Below are 22,633 nucleotides of genomic sequence, written 5' to 3'. Positions count from 1 at the left end.
TTGAATCCTGATTCAAACTGTTAAAAGATAATTGGGGAAATGTGAACACATATTGGATATTTGGTGACATTAAAGAATAGTTGTCTAGAATTTTGGGGGTGTGATAAAGGTATTTCGGCTATATTAAAAAAAAGACTTTGCCTTTTAGGGATATACACTAAAGCACCTACAGATAAAAAGAGAACAATGTCTGAGATCTGCTTCAACAAATCCAGTGGGGTAAGGGGTAGGGGGAAATTTGAGTGTCCTTATGAAATACTCTCTGGACTACTCTGATACCATACTTTCAGACTGTTCCTCCTAATTTTCTGTTCCTTGATTTCTTTGATGACTCATTAGCCTCTGTGGAGTTTTCTTTCTTTTTTTTTTTTAGGAACGTCTGATTTTTTATTTTTATTTTTAAAGATTCTATTTATTCATGAGACACACACACACACAGAGAGAGAGAGAGAGAGAGAGAGAGAGAGAGAGAGGCAGAGACACAGGCAGAGGGAGAAGCAGGTTCCATGCAGGGAGCCTGATGTGGGACTCGATCCCGGGACCCCAGGATCACACCCTGGGCCGAAGGCAAGTGCTAAACCGCTGAGCCACCGGGGCTGCTCATCTCTATGGAGTTTTCAGATATTAAATATCAGTCACCCCTCACAACCCCAGGGCAGCTCTTTCTGTCCCTAGGCTTTAAGAAAGCCACCTTCTTGTACCAAAGTTATCTCAAGATTCTTTCTTGACTGTGGACTCTGAACCCCACCACTTCAAAGCACATCACCATAACCAAAACAGTGAATTGCTAAATTACAGTACACTCAGCCATATACAATGACAACGTTGCCAAAAAATCTATGTCATGGAGACATTTAAACTCCATTGTTTAATGAAGGGAGGCAGATACAAAACAGCATGTACAATATGATTTAATTGCTTAAAAAAGAAAATGTGACATATACACACAAGTAAAAATAATATACTAGAAAATAAAACGTAAAACCAAAATTTAATATTGTCGGGGGGGGGGGGAGACTTATGGGTGGGTTTTAAATCTAGCTATTTCTACATTTGGTGTAAGGATCATGTTTTCTAATAAAAATGTAGTACATATATATTTATACATTGGAGCGAAGGGGGCAAGAAAGAAGAGATTTACAAAATCCAAAACGCCAAATGCTCCTGGGGAGGAAGAATTAAGCCTCCACTGAGGTCATTCCCTTGTTGAAATCTGGAGACGTGAAGGTACTCGAATACACCCCTCTGATGCCAGGGAGCAAAATTCCACCAATTCTCCAGGCTGTAGCAGCATCCAGGAAATCCCAAAAGAATACAGATCGATGCCTTTTTTCCCAAAAGATCACGAGTGATTTAAAAGAAGAAGAAGAAGAAGAAGAAGAAGAAGAAGAAGAAGAAGAAGAAGAAGAAAGAAGAAGAAGAAGAAGAAGAAGAAGAAGAAGAAGAAGAAGAAGAAAGAAGAAGAAAGAAGAAGAAAGAAGAAGAAAGAAGAAGAAGAAGAAGAAAGAAGAAGAAGAAGAAGAAGAAGAAGAAGAAGAAGAAGAAAGAAGAAGAAAGAAGAAGAAGAAGAAAGGCAGCCCAACTGGCACGAGTCCGCAGTTTCTCGGACTACAGCCCCAGGTCAAAGCCTCTGCCCACATCGGAATCTCAGAGCTCAGAGCTGACGTTCCGCAGCCTGCCACCTTCTCCCCGCCACAACGCCCCCAACCTGGACTGGCATTTCCAGGACAGGTCGGTGAAGATGCAGCGCCTGCGCCAAGGCCTTTAGGGCCCTCCTGGCTGCGCTCCCTGCGAGCGAGCCCTCGGGTGCTCTCAAGCTGCGGGAGCTGGGAAAGGCCCAGGTGTCAGTCAAAGCACCAGAGCACTTGAAAGCCTCAGAGGACCCGGTGTCTGCAGGAAGCCAGTCACTCACTCCCCTTTCATGCTGAGCTAGGATCTTCCCTATGGCTGCTCTGCTCCTTGAAGGGTTGTACCTTTGATATTTGGCGGGGAGGGGAGGGATGACAAAAGACCTTAAGGATTAAGGCCTCCGTCCCTCCCCCAGCCTGATGGGAGCAGATTGCCAAATTATACTTAACAGAAGGCTCACTGTGCCCCTTTGCAGGATTTTTATGGGTTCAGCTGATTCAAAATACTTGTCATCATTGTTGCAGGGGGTAGGTAACTAGGAAGTAACCCGTGCATCAGTTCCTAGAGGCTATGAACTATTATTAGCTGCCTTGCAGTCTTTATGGAGGTGCACAAATGACATCTGTTGGGTTTCTTTAATATCTTATTATAGAGCTTTCTAAAAAAAAAAGTGTGTAACGGTTTTGATATCAGGGATAAAAGTGGTTATCAGTCTGCACAGCAGCAGATGCAGTTTTGTTTTAAAACTCAGTTTATGGGGATCCCTGGGTGGCGCAGCGGTTTGGCGCCTGCCTTTGGCCCAGGGTGCGATCCTGGAGACCTGGGATCGAATCCCACGTCGGGCTCCCGGTGCATGGAGCCTGCTTCTCTCCCTCTGCCTGTGTCTCTGCCTCTCTCTCTCTCTCTGTGACTATAATAAATAAATAAAAAAATTAAAAAAAAACTAAGTTTATGAAATTAATGTGCAGGTGACAACAGTGGCTTTGACTTTGTTAGTCCAAGTTCAGCTAATTTGGATTTCTGGGATAAATTTTACAACATACTTAAGAATTGTTTGTACAGGAATGACTTTTACAAATAACAGTGGATATGTGGCCAATGTTTCCTGCTCACACTTTTGTTTTCTAATAATCTTTTTAATTTTTAACCATAGTTTGGCTTGGGACTGGTGGTTTCTTTCAGAATTTATCATTATTTCTTTGTAGATGATTCCAGTCCAAGGTATATATCAAATTAATACATTGACAGATTGTCATTGTGAAATAAATGCACATGCAATCATACTGGTCAATTTTATCTAAAAAGAATGTTTATATATCATTGGTGATCATTGGTAATAGTCTAAGAAAGCTGTTTCCTGTTCCTCTAACATTTAATTACAGTTTATTGCTTTTTTTTTTTTTTAGATTTATTTATTTGAGAAAGAAAGGGAGGTGGGACAGATGGAAAGAGAGAGAATCCCAGGGAGACTCCTCACCTAGCATGGAGCCCCAATCAGGCCTGATCCCACCGTGAGTCCATGACCTGCGTCAAAAACAAGAATTGGACGCTTAACCAACAGAGCCACCCAGACACACCCCTCTTATGGTTTTTATTGTGTCTTACATTATACAGTGCAGACTGGACCTGCACTCTTTGGTATCTTATACTTGCATCTATTTTTATTTCTTATTTTTTAAATATTTTGTTTATTCATTTGAGAGAGAGCATGAGTGCACGAGTCAGGGAAGGGGCAGAGAGAGAGGCAGTCTTCGAGCTGAGCAGAAGTCTAGACTTGGTTCCATGATTTCAGGATCCTGACATCATGACCTGAGCCAAAGTCAGATGCTTAACCAACTGAGCCACCAAGGCACCCCTACTTGCATCCATTTTTAAAGGAATTTACTAGTCATGAGGTTGGAAAGTCTGTATTTCTCTTTCTCACTATGCCTTAATAATCTAATGTCTAAATTTGACAGGTGTCTCAAGAAAGAAAACTTATAAAGCTATTTTATTGCATTGTTTCTATTTTACACTTAAGATTTATCTATTTATACATAGTACTGTGTTCATTTATTTATTTATTGAGATCAGTGGGGAGGGGCAGAGAGAGAGAGAGAATCTTAAGCAGGCTCCACACCCAGTGCAGAACTCAGCACGGGGCTCAATCTCAAAACCCAGAGAGCATGACCTGAGTAGAAATCAAGAGTTGGTTGCTTAACCAACTGAGCTACCCATGTATCCTAGCATTGTGCTCTTTTATTAAAATAATTTACAAAGACTGAACAAGTTTTAGCATTTTGGTCCTGCTAAAAGTAATATGTGCATCATCTGGCCCCTTTGGTAGCTTCTGGGGATGTTAGGTCCCATGCTCTGTAGGATATTTCATTCACATCTAGATGTGGCTAGAGGACTCAGACACTTTAGAATAGCTGGTCCATCTGGCTGTGTTGTGGTAGCAAAGGAAGGATTGGTATTTACGGGGCAACTGGGCAGTGGGGATGGAATCTGAAGGGGCACAGAAGAGTCCCATCAAATATAGGCACTATGCTATGAACACCATTCTAATTGTGTTTGTGTGAAGCCAACTAATGAATACATCCTGGACAAATCTGCCATGATGACTGCTGTGTGACTTGAAGCCTTCTTGTGCTCAGGCAACCCCCCACCATTCTTTCTTTTTGTGAAACTATATCCTTAGTATACCCTTGGGGCATAACACCCTTGATGTGCACTGCAGATACAACTGTTCTCAAATATTTCCTCCTATGTGGTCCCCTAGCATATACTCCCAGCCTTCAGGACTATAAAAGTTGGTCCTGGGAAAGATGGAGTTCTGGAGATATACTTATTTTGTGGTTGTCTAAGACACAATTCTGTCCTTAAGTCCCCCTAATAAACTGTTTCTTGTCCAGCTGGACTCCTTGGCCTTTTCAGTTTTACAGCTTTGGTTTTTACAGAAAGGTGTTTAACCACCTTTATTTATACATAAGGTCTACTCACATTCTACTTTATTCCTTCTGAATTCCACATAGTATCGCATAATATGTATTATATTGCACTTGCTGATTCACTTAGTAATGGGTACATAAAAGTTGCCTCCAACTTTTTACTAAGATAAATAATGCAGTGTCCGCCCCACCCCCTTCCTCTAACCAAGTCTGATTCTTCAAGGAATACTCAACACATGGTACCAATTTGAGTGCTAGCATCTAGTAAATTCTTTTTTTTTTTTTTTTTTTTTTTTTTAGCATCTAGTAAATTCTTAATAATTCCTTTGGGAACTGATTTATGGAGTGTCTCAAAAACCAGGTCATGTGTTTATTTGACTCTAGGCCAATTTGCTGAAAATAAATTTATAGAAAGTCATTTCCAGATGAAAAATTTGTCAAAATCCAATTTACCAAAACCAAATTCCCTGAATTACCAATCTGATGAACTGTTGAGGCCTATTGAAAAGTTTGAGCCTCTTGTGCCTCAACCTTGTGTGAAGTGAGCCCAGGGACAGGGACAAGGTAAGTATACTAAAATAGAGGTGAATTGCAAGCTGTTTAAGAGAAACTTCACCTATTTGTGTATCAAATGGCTGGGGTAGATGCAAATCTAAAGCTTTGAAGAAAGTCTACTTGGCAATCTAGCTTTCAACTGCCAGTAACAGGCACAGAAAACAAAAGGAGACTGATTTAATTGCATAACAAGCTGACAAGAGATAGGCAGGGGATGGTGTTGGATCAGCAGCTCAACGACGTGGGGACTGGCATCTCTGTGGTTCTTTGGCCAGTCCTGCCCCTACGGTTGAAGGACCATGGCAACTCCCTTTAGTGTTTGTGGCAGAAAGGGAAAAAGAGGTGCATCTACTCCTTTAACCTACTCCCCTAGCCAAAGCTGTGTATTGAGGCCCTCCCTAGCCACAAAAGAGGCTGCAGAGTGAGCATCAGCTTTTTCAGGTTTTAAATGGAAGCAGGGAAGGGGGACGAGGTTGGGAGCAGATGGCAAGTTGGACCTGCAACATTTATCTCCCTCAAGTATCATTAATTTCTCTTTCAAAATGGTTGGCTTCTATGTCAAGAGCGTTCTATCAACAATTTTAAAGATTATACTTGAAGGGTGCCTGGGTGACTCGGTTATGCATCTGACTTTGGCTGGGTCATGATCCCAGAGTTCTGGGGAAAAAAAAGATCAAGTAATTTTACTTTAGCCCCATTCTAGAATGTTGTGTGGGGGGAGAGAAAAGTAGAGCTGAAATGTATTTTTTAAAATTTTTATTTATTTATGATAGTCACAGAGAGAGAGAGAGAGAGAGAGAGAGAGAGAGAGGCAGAGACATAGGCAGAGGGAGAAGCAGGCTCCATGCACCGGGAGCCCGACGTGGGATTCGATCTCGGGTCTCCAGGATCGCGCCCTGGGCTAAAGGCAGGCGCTAAACCGCTGCGCCACCCAGGGATCCCTGAAATGTATTTTTTAAATATTTATTTATTCATGAGAGACACAGAGAGAGAGGCAGAAACATAGGCAGAGAGAGAAGCAGGCTCCATGCAGGGAGCCCGATGTGGGACTCAACCCTGGGACCCCAGGATCACGCTCTGGGCGGAAGGTGCTCAACCACTGAGCCACCCACGTGTCCCTGAAATATATCTGTTAAAAATATGTCATAAGTAAAAGGAGAACTGTTTTAAGCATAATCTTTTTTTTTTTTAAAGATTTTATTTATTTATTAGAGAGACAGAGCATAAGCAGGGAGAGTAGCAGAGAGAGAGGGAGAAAGACAAGAGGACTCCCCGCTGAACAGGGAGCCTGACTCAGGGCTCAATCCCAGGACCCTGAGGTCATGACCTGAGCCAAAGTCAGAAGCTTAACTGATTGAACCAGCTAGGTGCCCCAAATTACTTCATCTTTCAAGGAAGAGTAGGGGGAAAAATCAAGGGGCCAACAGTGACAAATATTTTCAATTACTCCTCTGGCCAGTCACTGTCCTTCCACACCAAAGAACATCTGGAAAACATCTGCACATCCTTTGGCGTTTAAAAACTGATACAGCTGACCAAAGTCCATGTGGTTTCCTCTGGCTCCATTAACACTGAACACTTTTTCTTCAAAACTTGAAAATCTTCTTTGTCTTTCTATTTTGTCATTTGTAGCATCAAAAGGAATGTCTTCTCGATGGCGAATTAAAATTCTCTTCCAGTTTAACTTTCTGAGTCTAAAAGTAAATTTTCAAAGTAGAAATGTTGAAAACGTGTTTTGATTTCTAGAACATTGAAAACAGAAGTTATAAAGCACTTATCAATGCCTTTTCATAGAGGTAAAGATACCTACTTTTATCTCACAGGGATTTATTTTAATCAAATATGATGCTGGTCATGATCCTATCTCCCAAACTCATTTATTACTACTGCCTCATACCAACATTTTAGAAATGTGGAAATTGCTATATCTCAAACTCCCAAAGGGACTTCTTAGAAACTCATTTAGGATATCAGAACAGAAATGAGATTAGAAATCCCTTTGTTTAACAGGGTATGCACAGTTTATCTCATCACTAAGAAGTATAAGATCCATGAAAATGGAGATCATCACATATTGGACAGGAGCTCAATTCAACAGCTATTTACAGAATATCTTCTATGTGCACTCTATCAGGAAAGGGGATGATGCTGACTGTATGTGAGTTCTGTTTTCTCCATTGGCTTAAGACTGAATCCCATAAGGTACAACCCCAGGGACATACTAATTTCCACATCTCTAATATCTTGTTTACTACTAAAATTTCCGACACAGCATATAACATTTATGAAAGCAAACCTTGACCAGAATTCTTCACAGGCGCTTTGTGGGCCTTCCACACAAACAACACCAGGTTTCCCAGGCATGCTAAAACCAGATAGGGAAAGCTCTTTTGCCCACTCTAAAATATTCTTTCTTTTGCACTTATTGTAGATGTGATGGCTATAGATCCACAGTCTTGTGAGAACGAGATCAACTGGCTGGAATATACTTCCTGGAGCAGGAGGTATGGTGTCTCTGCTGATATAGCCAGAAGCATGTTCTTTAACCCACTCTGTGGCATTTAATATACAGACATCTCCAAGACAATTCTTTTGCAGGTATGCAGACAGATCTGTGTTGAGCTGAGTCTGCTGGGATCTACTTAGCGATACTGATCTGATGGAAAAGATCAAGAATATAAAAACAATCAATTTTCTTGGAACGGAAAACAAACTTAAGCACTGTTTTAATTCTCAAATTAAATTTAACCTCTGATGTTGGCCAATTTCTGTTACACTGTCACATACCTGACAGTGATTTCAGGCAGAACTTCAGGATATTTAAAGGGAAGGATACAGGCCAGAGAAAACATCACCTGATGAAAAAAAGAAGAAAATGCCCTAAGTGGTGTTTTAAGTCTTAATAGGTTTCAGTTCTTCAAAAAGCAAAGTGAATTACCATTGCTTCCTCAGATACATCCAGGTTCATATTGATAGTAAAGTAAACTTTTGAAGATCGTCCCTCCATCGTCCTCTTTTCAATACAGTCTTTCAGTTCTGCTAAAGCCAGCTGGTCATTCACTATGAGCTCATTCTCACCGGGGAACATACTGGCTAGCAGGTCTAACTCAGAGAGCTGGGCCTCGGCCTGTTCAATCTCAATCATTTTTGGATATCTGTAAATTTCTAAGGAGGTAAGGATAAGAGAGATAATTTGTAAATACAATCTTGGGAGAACTCAATGGATCAAAATAGGTACTTACTGAAAGTGTGTGATTTCTTTGTAACACGTGAAATTTAAACAGATGTAATACACTAAGGACACAAACTACAGATCCAGTGAATGCCATAAAACTCTAATAATAACCAGGCATCAGATTCCTCTGTATCTGGATAGTTGACCAGGAAGCTTGAGCTACCACAATGAACAGTTTCACTGAAGTAAACTAATTATGTAGTCAAAAGCCATTATCAATGAATGATATAGCCAGGAGAGAGGCTATGGCTGGTTACTTTGGAAACCTAGAATGTACAAAAAAAGTAAGAGAATTAGTTTTGTGGATGGTTATTATTTTTCTCTTAATATTAGTGTTTATTAGTTTTTCAAAAGCAGAAGAATGTGAAGAAGAGAAAATATGCTAACAATCCCACAGCTCAAGTAACACCTGTTAATACTCACTGTCAGTACATAGTGATTTATCTCATTCTTTCTACAGACAGAATTTCTTTTTTTTTTTTTTACAGACAGAATTTCTAATGGCTGTCATACTGAATCTTGTCCATGTGTTGTAATTTATTGCATTCTTTGACTATTGATGGGCACTTGAGTTGCTTCCACACCTTTGCTGTTATGAACATTTCTTTAATGGAAGTTCTTTTTATATATACAGTTTGGAACACTGTTAATACCATATTCTCAAGGATAACTTTGTAGAGGCAGCTTATTGGGTCAATAGGTACAACATTTTAGATTTTGGTAGATATTGCTAGGTTGCCTTCCAAAAGTTGCTATACTGAAGTTTAAGTTTTTACATAGTCCCCCTACAACCTTATATTTTGTATTTATTTATTTTTGAGATTTTATTTATTTGAGAGAGAGAGAATAAGAGAATGCACATGAGCAGGGAGTGGGGCAGAGGGAGAGGCAGAAGCAGACTCCCTGCTGAGCAGGGAGCCCAATATGGGGCTTGATTCCAGGACCCTAAGACCATGAGCTAGGCAGATGCCCAACCGACTGAGCCACACAGGTGCCCCCCAACTCCTTTTAAAAAATTCTTAATACGTATCTTTCTTTGACTTATTTCACTTAGCATAATACCCTCTACTTCCATCCATGTGGTTGCACATGGTAAGATTTCAATTTTTGATGGCTGAATAATATTCTACTGTGTGTCTGTATCTATCTATACCTATACCTGTACCTGTACCTGTACCTGTACCTGTACCTATACCTATACCTATATCTATCTATATACCACATTTTCTTTATCCATTCACCAGTTGATGGACATCCTTGCTCTTTCCATAGTTTGGCTATTGTGGACATTGCTGCTATAAACATTGGGGTGCAGGTGCCCCTTCAGATCACTACATTTTTATCCTTGGGGTAAATCCCTAGTAGTGCAATTGCTGGGTCATAGGGTAACTCTATTTTCAACTTGAGGAAACTTCATACTGTTTTCCACAGTGGCTGCACCAGTTTGCATTCCCACCAACAGTGTAAGAGGGTCCCTTTTCTCTGCATCCTCACCAACATCTGTCGCTTCCTAAGTGGTTAATTTTAGCCATTCCAATCAGAGTGAGGTGGTATCTCACTGTGGTTTTGATTTGTATTTCCCTGATGCTGAGTGCTGTTGAACACTTTTTCATGTGTCTGTTGGCTATTTGTATGTCTTCTTTGGAGAAATGTCTGTTCAAATCTTCTGCCTATCTCTTGATTGGATTATTTGTTCTCTGGGTGTTAAGTTTGATAAGTTCTTAATAGATTTTGAATACTAGCCCTTTACCTGATAAGACATTTGCAAATATCTTCTCCCACTCTGTTGGTTGTCTTTTGGTTTTGTCAACTGTTTCCTTTGCTGTGCAAAAGCTTTTATCTTGATGTAATCCTGATAGTTCATTTTTGCCTTTGTTTCCCTTGCCTTTGGAGATGTGTCTAGCAAGAAGTTGCTGTGACCAAGGTCACCGAGGTTGCTGCCTGTTTTCTCCTCTAAGATTTTAATGGATTCTTGTCTCACATTTAGGTCTTTCATCCATTTTGAGTCTATTTTTGTGTATGGTGTAAGGAAATAGTCCAGGTTCATTCTTTTACATGTGGCAGATTTTTTTCTTAGCTAAATTAATTTCATTTGCAAGAAAAAGTATGAGGACTTCTGATAAAACATGAAGCCTGAGCACTTGTATAATATTTCCCCTTCTCTGTGACCCCATTAAAATGAGAATAAAAGGATAAATTCTCAAAGAGAATGGGAAAGGAAATAACAAAAGGTATTAACAAAATTTTGGAAGGTGAAAAGGGATAAATGAATTATAACCATTTCGGATTTCAGCTTTCTTCTCTCTATTAACTGCTTGGTCAGGTGGGCAGAGGAGGGGCAGAACTTCAGGAAGGCTCAGGAACCAGCACTAGGTACCCTAGAAAGCATCAGTGTAATGTGCAGTAAAAAGTATGAATTTATTTATTAATTTTAAAGATTTTATTTATTAATTCATGAGAGACACAGAAAGAGAGGCAGAGCCATAGGCAGAGGGAGGAGAAGCAGGCTCCATGCAAGGAGCCCCATGCAAGACTCGATCCTTGGAACCGAGGATTGTGCCCTGAGCCAAAAGCAGATGCTCAACCACTGACCACCCAGGTGTCCTGAAAATATGAATTTATTGGAAGTCTAGATTCTAGACTTAACTAGACTCAAGTTTAGGATTTCTCAACCTTGATACTATTGATATTTCAGACCAGAATACTCTGTGTGTGTGTGTGCACGCACGCAATCTCTGCCTTTTAATTATTGTATTTAGACAACTTATATTTAATACGATTATTAGCATGTTAGACTTAAGTCACCTATTTTTTTTTAAAGATTTTATTTAATTTATTCATGAGAGACACAGAGTGAGAGAGAGAGGCAGAGACATAGGCAGAGGGAGAAGCAGGCTCCATGCAGGGAGCCCAATGTGGGACTCGATCCCGGGTCGCCAGAATCAGGCCCTGGGCTGCAGGCAGCACTAAACTGCTGTGCCACGGGGGCTGCCCAAGTCACCTATTTTATTTTCAGTTTGTTTTCTATATTTTCCATTTCTTTTTTATTTTCCCTGCCTTTTTTTAGGTTGAAAATGTTTTGGAATTCCATTTTGTTTAATTTATAATGTTTTTGCATACATTTCTTTTTTAAATTTAGCTTATTTTTTAAAAAGATTTTGTGGGATCCCTAGATGGCTCAGCGGTTTAGTGCCTGCCTTTGGCCCAGGGCATGATCCTTAAGTCCTGGGATCGAGTCTCATATTGGGCTCCCTGCATGGAGCCGGCTTCTCCCTCTGTCTGTGTCTCTGCCTCTCTGTGTCTATCATGAATAAATAAAATCTTTAAAAAAAAGATTTTGTATATTTATTTTAGAGAGAGAGAGAGAGTACAAGCAGGGGGAGCAGGAGAGGGAGAAGCAGACTGCCCTTTGAGCTGGGAGCTGGACACGGGGCTTGATCCCAGGATCCCGAGATCATGAATTGTGCTGAAGACAGACATTTACCAACTAAGCCACCTATGCACCCCCATATTTCTTTTTATAATTTACAGCTCTTTTAGTGGTTACTCTACATATATGTATATAAAACATCACAGTCTACCAGTCTCTTAACAGTTTGACATATAGAAACTTTATGTACATTTACCTTTTCCCAATTGTAATATAGTGATCTTAAAATTTTTTCTATATACATTTAGAACCATAAGAGTGTTCTAATTTTTGCTTCAACTACCAAATATGATTTAGAAAACAGAAATACATTTTATTTGCCTGTACTTTTGCTTTTTCCATATTTTTTCCATCATAATTCCTTTATTGTTTCTCTTCCATTTAGAGAATTTCCTTGAGCCATTTTTTTAAATTTTTTTTTAATTTTTATTTATTTATGATAGTCACAGAGAGACAGAGAGAGAGGCAGGGACATAGGCAGAGGGAGAAGCAGGCTCCATGCACTGGGAGCCCGACGTGGGATTCGATCCCGGGTCTCCAGGATCGCGCCCTGGGCCAAAGGCAGGCGCCAAACCGCTGCGCCACCCAGGGATCCCCTCCTTGAGCCATTTTTAAGGGTGGGTCTGCTGCTGACAAATTCTCTTAGTTTTCCTTGATGTTAGAATGCCTTGATTTCCCCTTCTTTCTGGAGGATATTTTCACTGGATGTGATATTCTAGATTGACAATTCCTTATTTTCACCACTTAAAAAATATCATGCCTCTTCATTTGGGCCCCCACATCTTCTGATGAAAATACTTTCTGTTTATGCCTTTTGACAAATTTGGGAGATTTTCCACCATCATTTCCTCAAGTACTTTTCAGCTCTGTCCTCTTCCCTCTCTCTTCTTCTGGAATGACATGTTAGATATTTTGTTATAGTCTCACATGTTCCTAGAGCTCTGTTCATTTATTTTTGGCCTATTTCTCTTAGTTGTTCAGATCAGATAATTTCTATTGCTGTATCTCCCTTTCCTCTGTTTCCTTCCTTCTGTTGTTGACTCCATCCACCATGTTTTCAATTTGGGTTATTGCATTTTTCAGTTCTATCATTTCCATTTGGTTCTTCTTTATATCTTCTATTTCTTTACTTCTATTTCTTTTTTTTTATTTGCTGAAGTGTGCTTATAATCATTCACTGAAAAATTTTTATTATAGGTATTTTTTTAAGTTTTATTTATTTAAGTAATCTCTATACTCAACATGAGGCTTGATTTCATGACCCTGAAATTAAGAATTGCATGCTCCTCTGACTGAGCCAGTCAGGCATCCTATGATAGGTGTTTTAAAATCTTTGTTAGGGGCACCTGGCTGGCTCAGTTAGAAGAGCATGTGACTCCTGATCTTGGGGTTGTGAGTTCAAACCCCATGTTGCATATAGTGATTACTTAAAAATAAAATAAAAAAATAATAGAGTAAAATCTTTGTCAGATAATTTAACCATCTCTGTCATTCAGACATTGGCATCTGTTTGTTGTCTCTTTCATTTAGTTTGAGATTTTCCTTCTTTTTTGTATGATGAATGATTTTCTTATTGAAAACTGGACATTTAGGTATTACAAGACTCTGAATATTACTCAAATCTTCCATTTTAGGATACAATTTCAGATACTGCTTCAGAAAGGAACAAAGGAAGGGACTTATGCCTAGGAGGACTTAGTCCTAGGTCCCTAATCAGATTTTGTTGGTACCATCCTGAGAAGGAGTGAACATTTAAGTACTTATTACAGCTCAGTGAAGGTGGAATCTAGGCTCCCTTTGCTTGTGTGGTGGGGGAGAGGCCACAGTATTTTCTGTGGTATTTTGACTGTGTACAGCAAGTCAAAAATTGTGTACATTTATTATATAAATGTTTTCCATCTTGTTCAGCTGTACATTTCTTGGTACTTGCAGAGAGAGCAGAGTATTTTGGAGCTTTACACTTTTTGGGGAGGTCTGTATCCTTGGTATTTCTAGGTTGCTGCTTTTTAAATCAAGTCTCAGATATTTGAGGCAAAAAAACAATACCCAAGGAAGTCACCACGGTGTCCTTCCTTGGGTCCCAAGGTCCCTAGTTGGTCTGCCTTCCCTTTTACTCTTGAGTCTCTTCTGTTTGCTTTGTAAATAGTGTCCAGTATCCTCAGTTGTACTTAGCAGGACAAATAGGGAAAAATATATCTACTCTGTTGTTCCAAAAGTAGAAGTACCCCCTACACAATATTTTCAACTTACCAATTGGTATGTGTACACACACACCACACACAAAGATGTCTAATGTCTAGTAATTGTCATGGATGAAAAAGTTGCTATAAGGAAAGCTTATATAAAGATTCCAATTTTATGAAGGAAAAAATCAGACAGTATAAAAAGATGTGTTTATAAGGATGCTCGTTGGTTATTATTTATAATAAAAAATGAGACATGACCTAAATGTCCAACAATGGATTAGTTAAATAAATATATATTTAAACCATAGAATGAGATCATTAAAAAATGTATTTTAACACTGATATTCATGTATACAGTTACTTAAGTAGATTGTAGAAGAATATAAATAGTTATGATCATATTATTGTTATATCATTATGCATATATGAAAAAAGTCAGAGAATTCACCAAAGTAGTTTGCTAAATGTTGGTAGAAGGAAGAAGGGAAAGACTAATATATATACTTCTATATTATTTGAGGCTTTAGTTTTGGTATGTAGTGTTCTTAATCCAGAAAAAAAGGGTTACACTGAAAAGAAAAACAGAGCTCAGTTCCATTGCTACAAAGGAAACATGGCTTACCTTCTCAAAGAGAATTATTCTGTGAAATCAAACACCCATTATCTTGGTTAATGGTGTCTTCATGGAATTCTTTCTCATCTTTGGTAAATATCAGTTGAGTAACTACTATATGTAGAGCTTCATACTTCATTCATTCCTGGAGCTTTCTATTTAGTTTGAGGATCAGGACATATTATCTAATAAGATACAAAACAATGAAGATAAAAGGCTAAGTGTTAAATGACTAGTATAGGCATTATTGTAAGGATTAAGAGGAGTACGCGACCAATGAAATGAACTATCAGGAAAGATTTAAGGAAGGAGATAGAATCTGAGTCAAACCTTTTTTCTAAAATTAAAAAAAAAAAAGTTTTGCTTATTTAAGTAATCTCTATACCCAGTGTGGGGCTCAAACTCACAACCAGAGATCAAGAGTTGTGCCCTTCCAACTGAGCCAGCCAGGTGCCCCTGAGTTGAGCCTGAAAGATAAGCTAAAACTTAGACAAGTGGAGAAGGAAGCATAATGTGGACAGAAGGAAGGCCGAGGAAAGGCCTGTAAGTCAGGAAAGCACAAGAAAAATAATATAGACCTGAAACTGTCCCTTCCTCACAACCCTGACTCCGAAGGCCTAATTCAGGGGCTCATCATTTGGACGATTCTCTTGTGCTAGCTACGTTTTTGTTTGTCCCCTAAACACATTATTGGTCTTTCTTTTCCCTGCTCTAGCTGTACAGGAAAACTGACCTCTACAGCTTATACCACCACACTCTTCTTTCTTGTGGTTAGGTTCAGTTAATGCTCTGGCATGAAGGGGGAGGATATTAGGAGAAAAAGGCAAGGGTATTTCTTTACTCTGCTTTTCCTGTTTTGGTGGGATTCTGACAATGGACGTGACTCTCTAAGACCACAGCTTCTGTGGGTAGCCGTTCTTCCTCAGCTCCAGCAGATTTTTTTCTAAGATTTTATTTATCTGTTTGACAAAGAGATAGAGCCAGAGAGCACAAGCCAAGGGAGGGGGCGGGGGTGGCAGAGGGAGAGGGAGAGGGAGAAGCAGGCTCCCTGCTGAGCAGGCAGCCAGGTGCAGCTTGATTTCAGGACCTGGGATCATGATCTGAGACAAAGGCAGACCGACACTTAACCAACTGAGCCACCCAGGTGCCCCAGCTCCAGCAAATCTTCCAAGCCTATGGGCAGGAATGGTTCCTTTAAAGCTGGCAACACCTTGTAAAGAGCCCCTTCATTAAGCAATCTCTCCAAAATTTCAAAGTTGAGTGTGCATCTATTTCCTTCTAGATCCTTGACTCCTCTTACCTGGACTGCCTCCCATCAATTCACACTCCATATTATCATTATACATATAGTATGTGGTGTCTAATACAGGTCTACCAAGACATGCAAGAGAGCACCAACTATCTATTAGGGAAACGTTTACATAATCCGTGATTGGGTAAGAGTGTTGCCAGTCTGAGAGGAGGAGTGGGGGTATGTTAGGTTTCCCTCAGTTGAAGGCAAACTAGCTGAGGATCCTGACAGCTACTTAGTGGAGTGAATTTATCCCAGTTCATGCTCAGGCTGTTAGTTTCACAGATTGGTAGCACAAAATGCCTATACATTCAGAGTGGCTCCAGTTCACAAAGGCTGCTTTGGATGATTCATTATCAAGCCCTCTAGGAATATGTCCTCCCTTTATTTTTTTTATTTTTTTTTTTTTATGTCCTCCCTTTATTCCATCTTCTTTATTCTATCCAATATTGTTGGATCATTTAATATCAGAGAATGGTATTTGGTCAACAATTTAGCTAGTTCACTGTACGGGACTTTTTTTTAAAATTTTTATTTATTTATGATAGTCACAGAGAGAGAGAGAGAGGCAGAGACACAGGCGGAGGGAGAAGCAGGCTCCATGCACTGGGAGCCCGATGTGGGATTCGATCCCAGGTCTCCAGGATCGCGCCCTGGGCCAAAGGCAGGCGCCAAACCGCTGCGCCACCCAGGGATCCCTGTACGGGACTTTTAAAGAATAAAAAAAGTTCTTCTACGTAAATAGAAATGTATATTAATCACAAATGACAGACCAATAACTATTTTAGGTCCCGTCAAAAACCATCAAGGGGGGGTGCACCTGGGTGGCTCAGTGAAAAAAACCACATCAAGCATCATGTGAATGACTAAATGTGTTGGAGTGTTGAGTTCATTAGGATTAACTAGATAGGAATCAGGAAAGTATGAATCACTGTTGCATACACTACGCTGTCTCCACAGGTCAGAGTACAAATCAATGCTAACATATCATTCCTAATTCCAGTGCTTTTTCACCTGAAGTCATTAAAACCTTGTTTATCAAGGTGTCAGTGCCATACTGGGGAAAAAAAAATTACACAAAGCATTTTGTGCTTAAATGAGTTCTTAAAATGATGAATGACACAAAGTTTAACAGGTTTCTTTAGGGTGACCATGGGTCATCCCATTGTCCTGACTGGTTTAGTATTTACCTTAGACAATAATAACCCCATTTGGACAATAAATTATATGGGCACACTTTTTATGTGTGGCTTCTCAGAGTCTTTGTTGTTAGATTCCAATATGGATTGTGAATTTCTAGGAAGTTTTAGTATGGGTTTTTGGTTGTCCCAAACATTTTTGACCCCAGATTCCCCTCCCCACCGACTTAACCTTCTTCTACAAGGAACAGATCAGGAATCCGTTTTGTCACCCAGCCACCTTAAATATTACCAATGCTATGCATCATCTTTTGAGTTCCTTTCAAAAACTGTTTCGAGCTGCAAACACTTCTTCCTTCTTTAAACACGATGTTTTCTTTACTACCAGTGACTTCATATAATTTTATATCCTATTTTCATTTGACATTCTAACTTGTGCATTTGCTCTTTTATTAAAAAAAATTCATGTAACTATTCAAAATCCCTGAACCCACTGAAATTCCATGAATATCTTTTCTAGTCTTTTTTAAAGTTGAGGTTAGGTGGTTCTTAGATGTTATTAGATGGTTAGTTATTAGAGGAAGTGAATTTATTTATTTTTTCTTATAGTGGTTTAAGTATGTGCTCTGCTACCTAAATCACTAAGGGGCACTTAGCAACTGTGTGACCTTAGACAGGTGGCTTAATTTCTCTGTGCCTCAGTCTCCCCATCTCCAAAATGGGATAGGGTTGCTGTGAGGATTAAATGATGATGTGTAGAAGAAGCTTAAGACAGAGCCTGCAACAGAGTAAGTACTATAAAAGGGATTGCTATTATTGTTGTCATTCATCCACAAATGTTTCTGGAGCACCTATTGTGTGTCAAGCATTGTCCTTGGCACTAAGACTATAAAAGTGAACAAAATTCACACACACACACACACACACACACACACACACGCATCTCAAAAATTACACAAAAGTGCCTTTTCCAGGTAAGAAGAATTAGTTCAAAGGCCTCGTGGCAGGGAAGTGCTAGACCAGATGCTGGAGCAGCCTGGGGCAAAGCTTTTAGGAGACAAGAGAGGAAATGTGGGGCAGTTTATGTTAGAACTCAGCACGCCCAGGACTTTGGATTTTACCCTGATATAGAAGGCCACTGCAGAGGTCTGACTTACTGAGAGGCCCACGTCTGACACCGTGAAATGTGCAGGGAATGAGGGTGAAAGGTGGGAGGCCAGGTAGGCACTCGGATGACTCGTGCAGGGATGACAGTGGCTGGGATTAGGATGTGGTAGTGCCGGTGGCGGGCAACATTAGAGTTGTGGACATCTAGAAGGAGTAGAACCAACAGGATTTACGAATTATATGTGATATTTGAGAATGAATCCAAGGCATTAAGAAACTGGAAGCATGGATTTGGCCTTTAGATAGGGAAGATGGTGGAAAGTGGAGGCCAGATTTTAAAAATACTGTGTGATGAAGTGCCTATTGGGATAGCTCCTCAGGAGAGATGTTCAGCAGACAGGTGGATGTAAAGTCATGCAGTGTATGAGGTATCCGGCTGGAGATGGACTCTTGGGAGGAACCGTCAGATATTTAAAGGCGTGTTTGTTTTGTCGCTGACCGAGGGAGTGAAATTGGGAGAAAGTCCCAGAGTTCAGAAGTCTGGAGGATGAAATGGAGGCAGCAAAGAAGTTTGGGGCCAAACGACCCGTGTGCGGACGACTCTGGGAGTGATGTTACAGGGGTATCACGGACGTGGTAAATAATTTTCGTAGATAAGGTTTCAATGCAAAAAAAAAAAAAAACAAAAAAAAACACCTCGAAGAGAATTTTCTGACTCAGGATCTCAGTGAACGCTGTACGAACGTATAATGAAAACTGGGTTTCCTAGCGGGAATCATTCTTTCTCCTTGCAGATTCTTACTTTACAGGGCAGAGCGGGTCCAGGGTGCGGTCCCCGACGCGAGGCCAGCAGCAGGAGCCCGTGCCGGCAGGCGCCTGGTGCGCACGCGCCGTCGCCCCTGACAACTGAGCGGGCGGGGGGGGGGGGGCGCGTGGGAAGAGAGGGGCCCGGCTGTGGGCGGGGCCAGGAGCTGCCGAAGCCGGTTCTAACCAATGAGCAGTGCGTAGCGCGCGGGAAGGCGGGGCCACGGCGTCCCCAGGTCCCCCGGGGGGCAACGGGCCGCTGGAAACCCTCGGCTCGGCTGGCAGCGGTAGGGCGAAGACTCACCTGGAGCCGCGGACCCCTCGGTGCTGGAACCCTGGATCTTCTGGCTGCACGGGCAGCTCAGGTCCCTTCCAGAGGGAGCCTCAGGATTTAAGGGCTGGGCAATCCGAAGCCTACAAACCACTCCAGCGCGGCGGCCTAGGGCAAGTCGCGCCGCGCCCTCCCGGCTGGGCGCATGCGCGTGGGCGCACGCCCCGGAAGCCCTTGGGCGCTGGCTGGTGGCAGGTGCTCCGCCGCTGGTCTTAGCTCCGCTACGTTCTTCCGAGTCGCGGGGTTCAAATTCCACTTTGCTGGCATTTCCCAGCTGCTGCCCCTGGCACTGTTTTCTGGGTCAAGGAATGGTCCGTTAAAGCAACGCTCCTCAAATTCAAACATGCGTAGAAATCGTTCGGTTTGATGTAGCTTGGGTGTCGATAGGTGGGGGTGGGGTTCCCTTTTCTGCGTTCCTAATCTCTTCCCACACAATAGAGATGCTTCTGGTCCCTCAACAGCAAGGCATTAAGGGACAGGGGAGCCTGGATGCTGGTCGTGGCGACTGGAGGAAATACTGTGTGCATGCATGGAAATTAGTCTCTGCTAGTAAGAGGACAGTTTGAAGGCGACTCCACCATGAGAGTAATTTAGATTTTCCTTCACAATCTAAATATAGGTGATGCACATTTTTCCCTTATGGTGTTACATCTTCATTTTAGAAATCTCAGGGTTCTTTTTTTTCTTTTGTGAACATGTTCATTCTTACAAGGTATCATTAATAACTTGGAAATAAGATTAGTACATACGCTTTCCTAGCTGTATCTTTGACTCGGTGCTTTGTGGGTATTTTTCAGTATTATTGATCTATTTTTCCTCCAACTTTTATGAGACATTTAAAGCATACTGTAAAGTTGAGAGAATTTTACAGTGAAGCAGTGGAGCAACTCTCAAGGGAGAAAAAAAGGAAGGGGATGATTTTGCTCCTCCGGGGACATTTGGTAAAGTCTTGAAGACATTTTGAGTTGTCACAACTAGAGGGGTGCTTTCTGGCATCTAGTGGTTAGAGGCCAGGGGTGCCTCTCAACTCCTTGCAAAGCTGAAGACATCCCCCTACAACAAAGAATTTGCTGGTTTAAACTGTCCGTAGTGCTGACGTTAAGAAACTGACGCTACCATAATTCTAGACACTTTTTAAACATTTTATTCAACCACCTTTGTCATATATCTATCAATCCATCTGTTTTGATGCATTTCAAAGTAAATCGCAGACATTGTTGTACTTCAGTTGCATAACATTAAGATTCAAATGTTGGATTTTTTATTCTGAGGTAAAAATGAACTGCACATTTTAAGTATATATATCTGCTGAGTTTTGACAAATGCATTCACCTGTGTAACTCAAACCCTGATGAGATATAGAACATTACTAGTACCCTAAAAAGTTCCTTCCATGCTTCTTCCCAGTCAGTCTGCATCGGAACTCCCAAGAGTTTCGTCCTATCTCTGACGACCGATTGTCCTTTTATTGTGAATTACCTGTTTGTATCCCTTGCCTATTTTTCTTTTGGGGTTTGCATCTTTTCCCCCCAAGCAATTATTGTGTCTTCTGTAGATTAACCCCTGTTCTGATTTTTTTTTCCTGTTATAATTAGGTTTGCCTGTTCATATGCATGGGATTACATAGTAGGTACTTTTGTATATCTACTTTCAGTATAATAGTTTAAAGATTCCTCCATGTTCTTGTGTGTTACAGTTTCTTTTTATTGCTTAGAATTCCATTATATGACTATACCACAGTTTTCTTATTCTTTTGTTCAAAACGTGGGCTGTTTCCAATTTCTGGCTATTATGAGTAAGGCTACTATGAACATTCTGGCAAAATTTTTCATTTCTATGACTCTTTTTAAGTACTTACTAAGCACATAAATGTTCCATTCCAGACACTTCTGGGTACTAGAGAGAGCCACAAACAAGACAAAGATGTCGCATCTCTCAAAGAGTTTATATTTGCACGTTTCTGGGCATGTATGGAGGTGTGTGTAGGGAGAGAAATATATACTTAAAAATGAAAGAAAAATACTAGTGATTATTACTGGGTAGCGACATAAAATAAAGTGAGGTGAGTGATCAGGTGGCTACATAACCTAGATTGCCCAGCCAATTTCTCCGTGAGAAAGTGACTTTTAGGGCAGCGTTGGTGGCTTCAGCGGTTTAGCGCTGCCTTCAGCCCAAGATGTAATCCTGGAGATCAGGGATCGAGTCCCACGTCGGTCTCCCTGCATGGAGCCTGCTTCTCCCTCTGCCTGTGTCTCTGCATCTCTCTCTGTGTGTGTCTCTCGTGAATAAATAAAGTCTTTTTTTTTTTTTTTTAAAAGTAGCTTTAAATGTGTGAACAGAATTATAATAGCAACCACAGAAGATCATGGGGAGCAGCATTCTAGGCAGAGGAAGCAAGAAGAAGCAAGCAATGTCCCTAAGGCTGCATTTTAGAATAGAAAAAAAAAAAAAAAAAAGAAAAAAGAAATGCCTGTGTGCTGAGTGAAGAAAACTTGAAAAAAAAATCTTATCAGCAGTAAAAAAGCAGGAGAGTCAAATGTAGCCCTTGTGACTCTAGCCAAATTGATTAGGTGAGGATGCCACTTTCTTAATCTACCTTTATCGGTTTACTAATAAGGATGAACATTTCGTCCTATCTCTTAACGACCAATTGTCCTTTTACTGTGAATTACCTGTTCGTCTCCCTTGCCTATTTTCGGTTGGCGCTTGCATCTTCCCCCCGCCCCCCCCCCCCCCCCAGCGATGATCGTGTCTTCCGTAGAAGATTAACGCCCCAGAGCAGCGAGCCTGTGTTTATTCAATTCACTTCACATGGGCCTCGGCACTTCCATATTTTGAACGGACACACAGTAAGTGGAAATTTCACCTTTAGTCGGCAAGACGATTTATGGTCCCAACCTCAGAAGTCGATCGGACACAATGAGGGCAACTGCGTGAAATGTAAACGTTATTTACGTACGTTCACGTTCAGATGTGATGTAAGGTCACCCATCTAGGAGGTTCCAGGTCTCTGACCACCACCAGGTACCCGGACTTCCGAAGTATTTCAATAATCCCATAATTACATCGGAGGCAGGGATACTGGGCAGCCCTGGTAGCTCAGCGGTTTAGTGCCGCCTGCAGCCCAGGGCGTGATCCTGGAGACCCGGGATCGAGTCCCACGTCGGGCTCCCTGCATGGAGCCTGCTTCTCCCTCTGCCTGTGTCTCTGCCTCTCTCTCTGTGTCTCTATGAATAAATAAAATCTTAAAAAAAAAAGAGAGGGAGAGATACTGACCGCCCGCCAGGCTCCTCCAGGCAGCGGGAACTTCCGGAGGGAACCGCGCGCAGGCGCCAATGAAATAGCGTCAGCGCCGCAGGCCCCGGGGGCGGGGCTTAGCCACC

The 22,633-nt window shown here is 41.1% G+C and overlaps 1 protein-coding gene across 2 annotated transcripts; it reads right to left on the bottom strand.

Annotated features, from left to right (window-relative positions):
• Positions 1-6,129: 6,129 nt before the first annotated feature.
• Positions 6,130-22,471, bottom strand: RWDD2B (RWD domain containing 2B). 2 transcript variants are annotated; one of them, XM_041734878.1, is made up of 6 exons: positions 22,210-22,471; positions 14,588-14,763; positions 8,053-8,279; positions 7,902-7,969; positions 7,411-7,770; positions 6,130-6,808 (listed from the first exon to the last, which is right to left on the bottom strand). In XM_041734878.1, exons 3-6 carry the CDS (start codon positions 8,257-8,259, stop codon positions 6,574-6,576), a joined length of 870 nt encoding a protein of 289 aa, XP_041590812.1. In that variant the 5' UTR covers positions 8,260-8,279; positions 14,588-14,763; positions 22,210-22,471; the 3' UTR covers positions 6,130-6,573. The 2 variants fall into 2 exon arrangements, with proteins under 2 accessions (XP_041590812.1, XP_041590811.1); XM_041734877.1 differs by lacking the exon at positions 22,210-22,471 and adding an exon at positions 19,224-20,285.
• Positions 22,472-22,633: the final 162 nt, after the last annotated feature.

Source organism: Vulpes lagopus, chromosome 20, assembly GCF_018345385.1.
Source record: "Vulpes lagopus strain Blue_001 chromosome 20, ASM1834538v1, whole genome shotgun sequence".
Classification (NCBI taxonomy): domain Eukaryota; kingdom Metazoa; phylum Chordata; class Mammalia; order Carnivora; family Canidae; genus Vulpes; species Vulpes lagopus.
Note: the sequence above shows the minus strand (reverse complement) of the source record. Positions and strands in the feature narration are given on the sequence as shown.

What these genes read in the sequence shown, in the direction of transcription:
- RWDD2B (XM_041734878.1), bottom strand. Translation starts at nt 8,259, where the DNA reads ATGATTGAGATTGAACAGGCCGAGGCCCAGCTCTCTGAGTTAGACCTG. An exon ending in ATGTATCTGAGGAAGCAATG is followed by an intron (nt 7,970 to 8,052) that starts GTAATTCACTTT and finishes TTTTTTCATCAG; the next exon opens with GTGATGTTTTCTCTGGCCTG. An exon ending in TGTGAAGAATTCTGGTCAAG is followed by an intron (nt 6,809 to 7,410) that starts GTTTGCTTTCAT and finishes ATTTACTTTTAG; the next exon opens with ACTCAGAAAGTTAAACTGGA.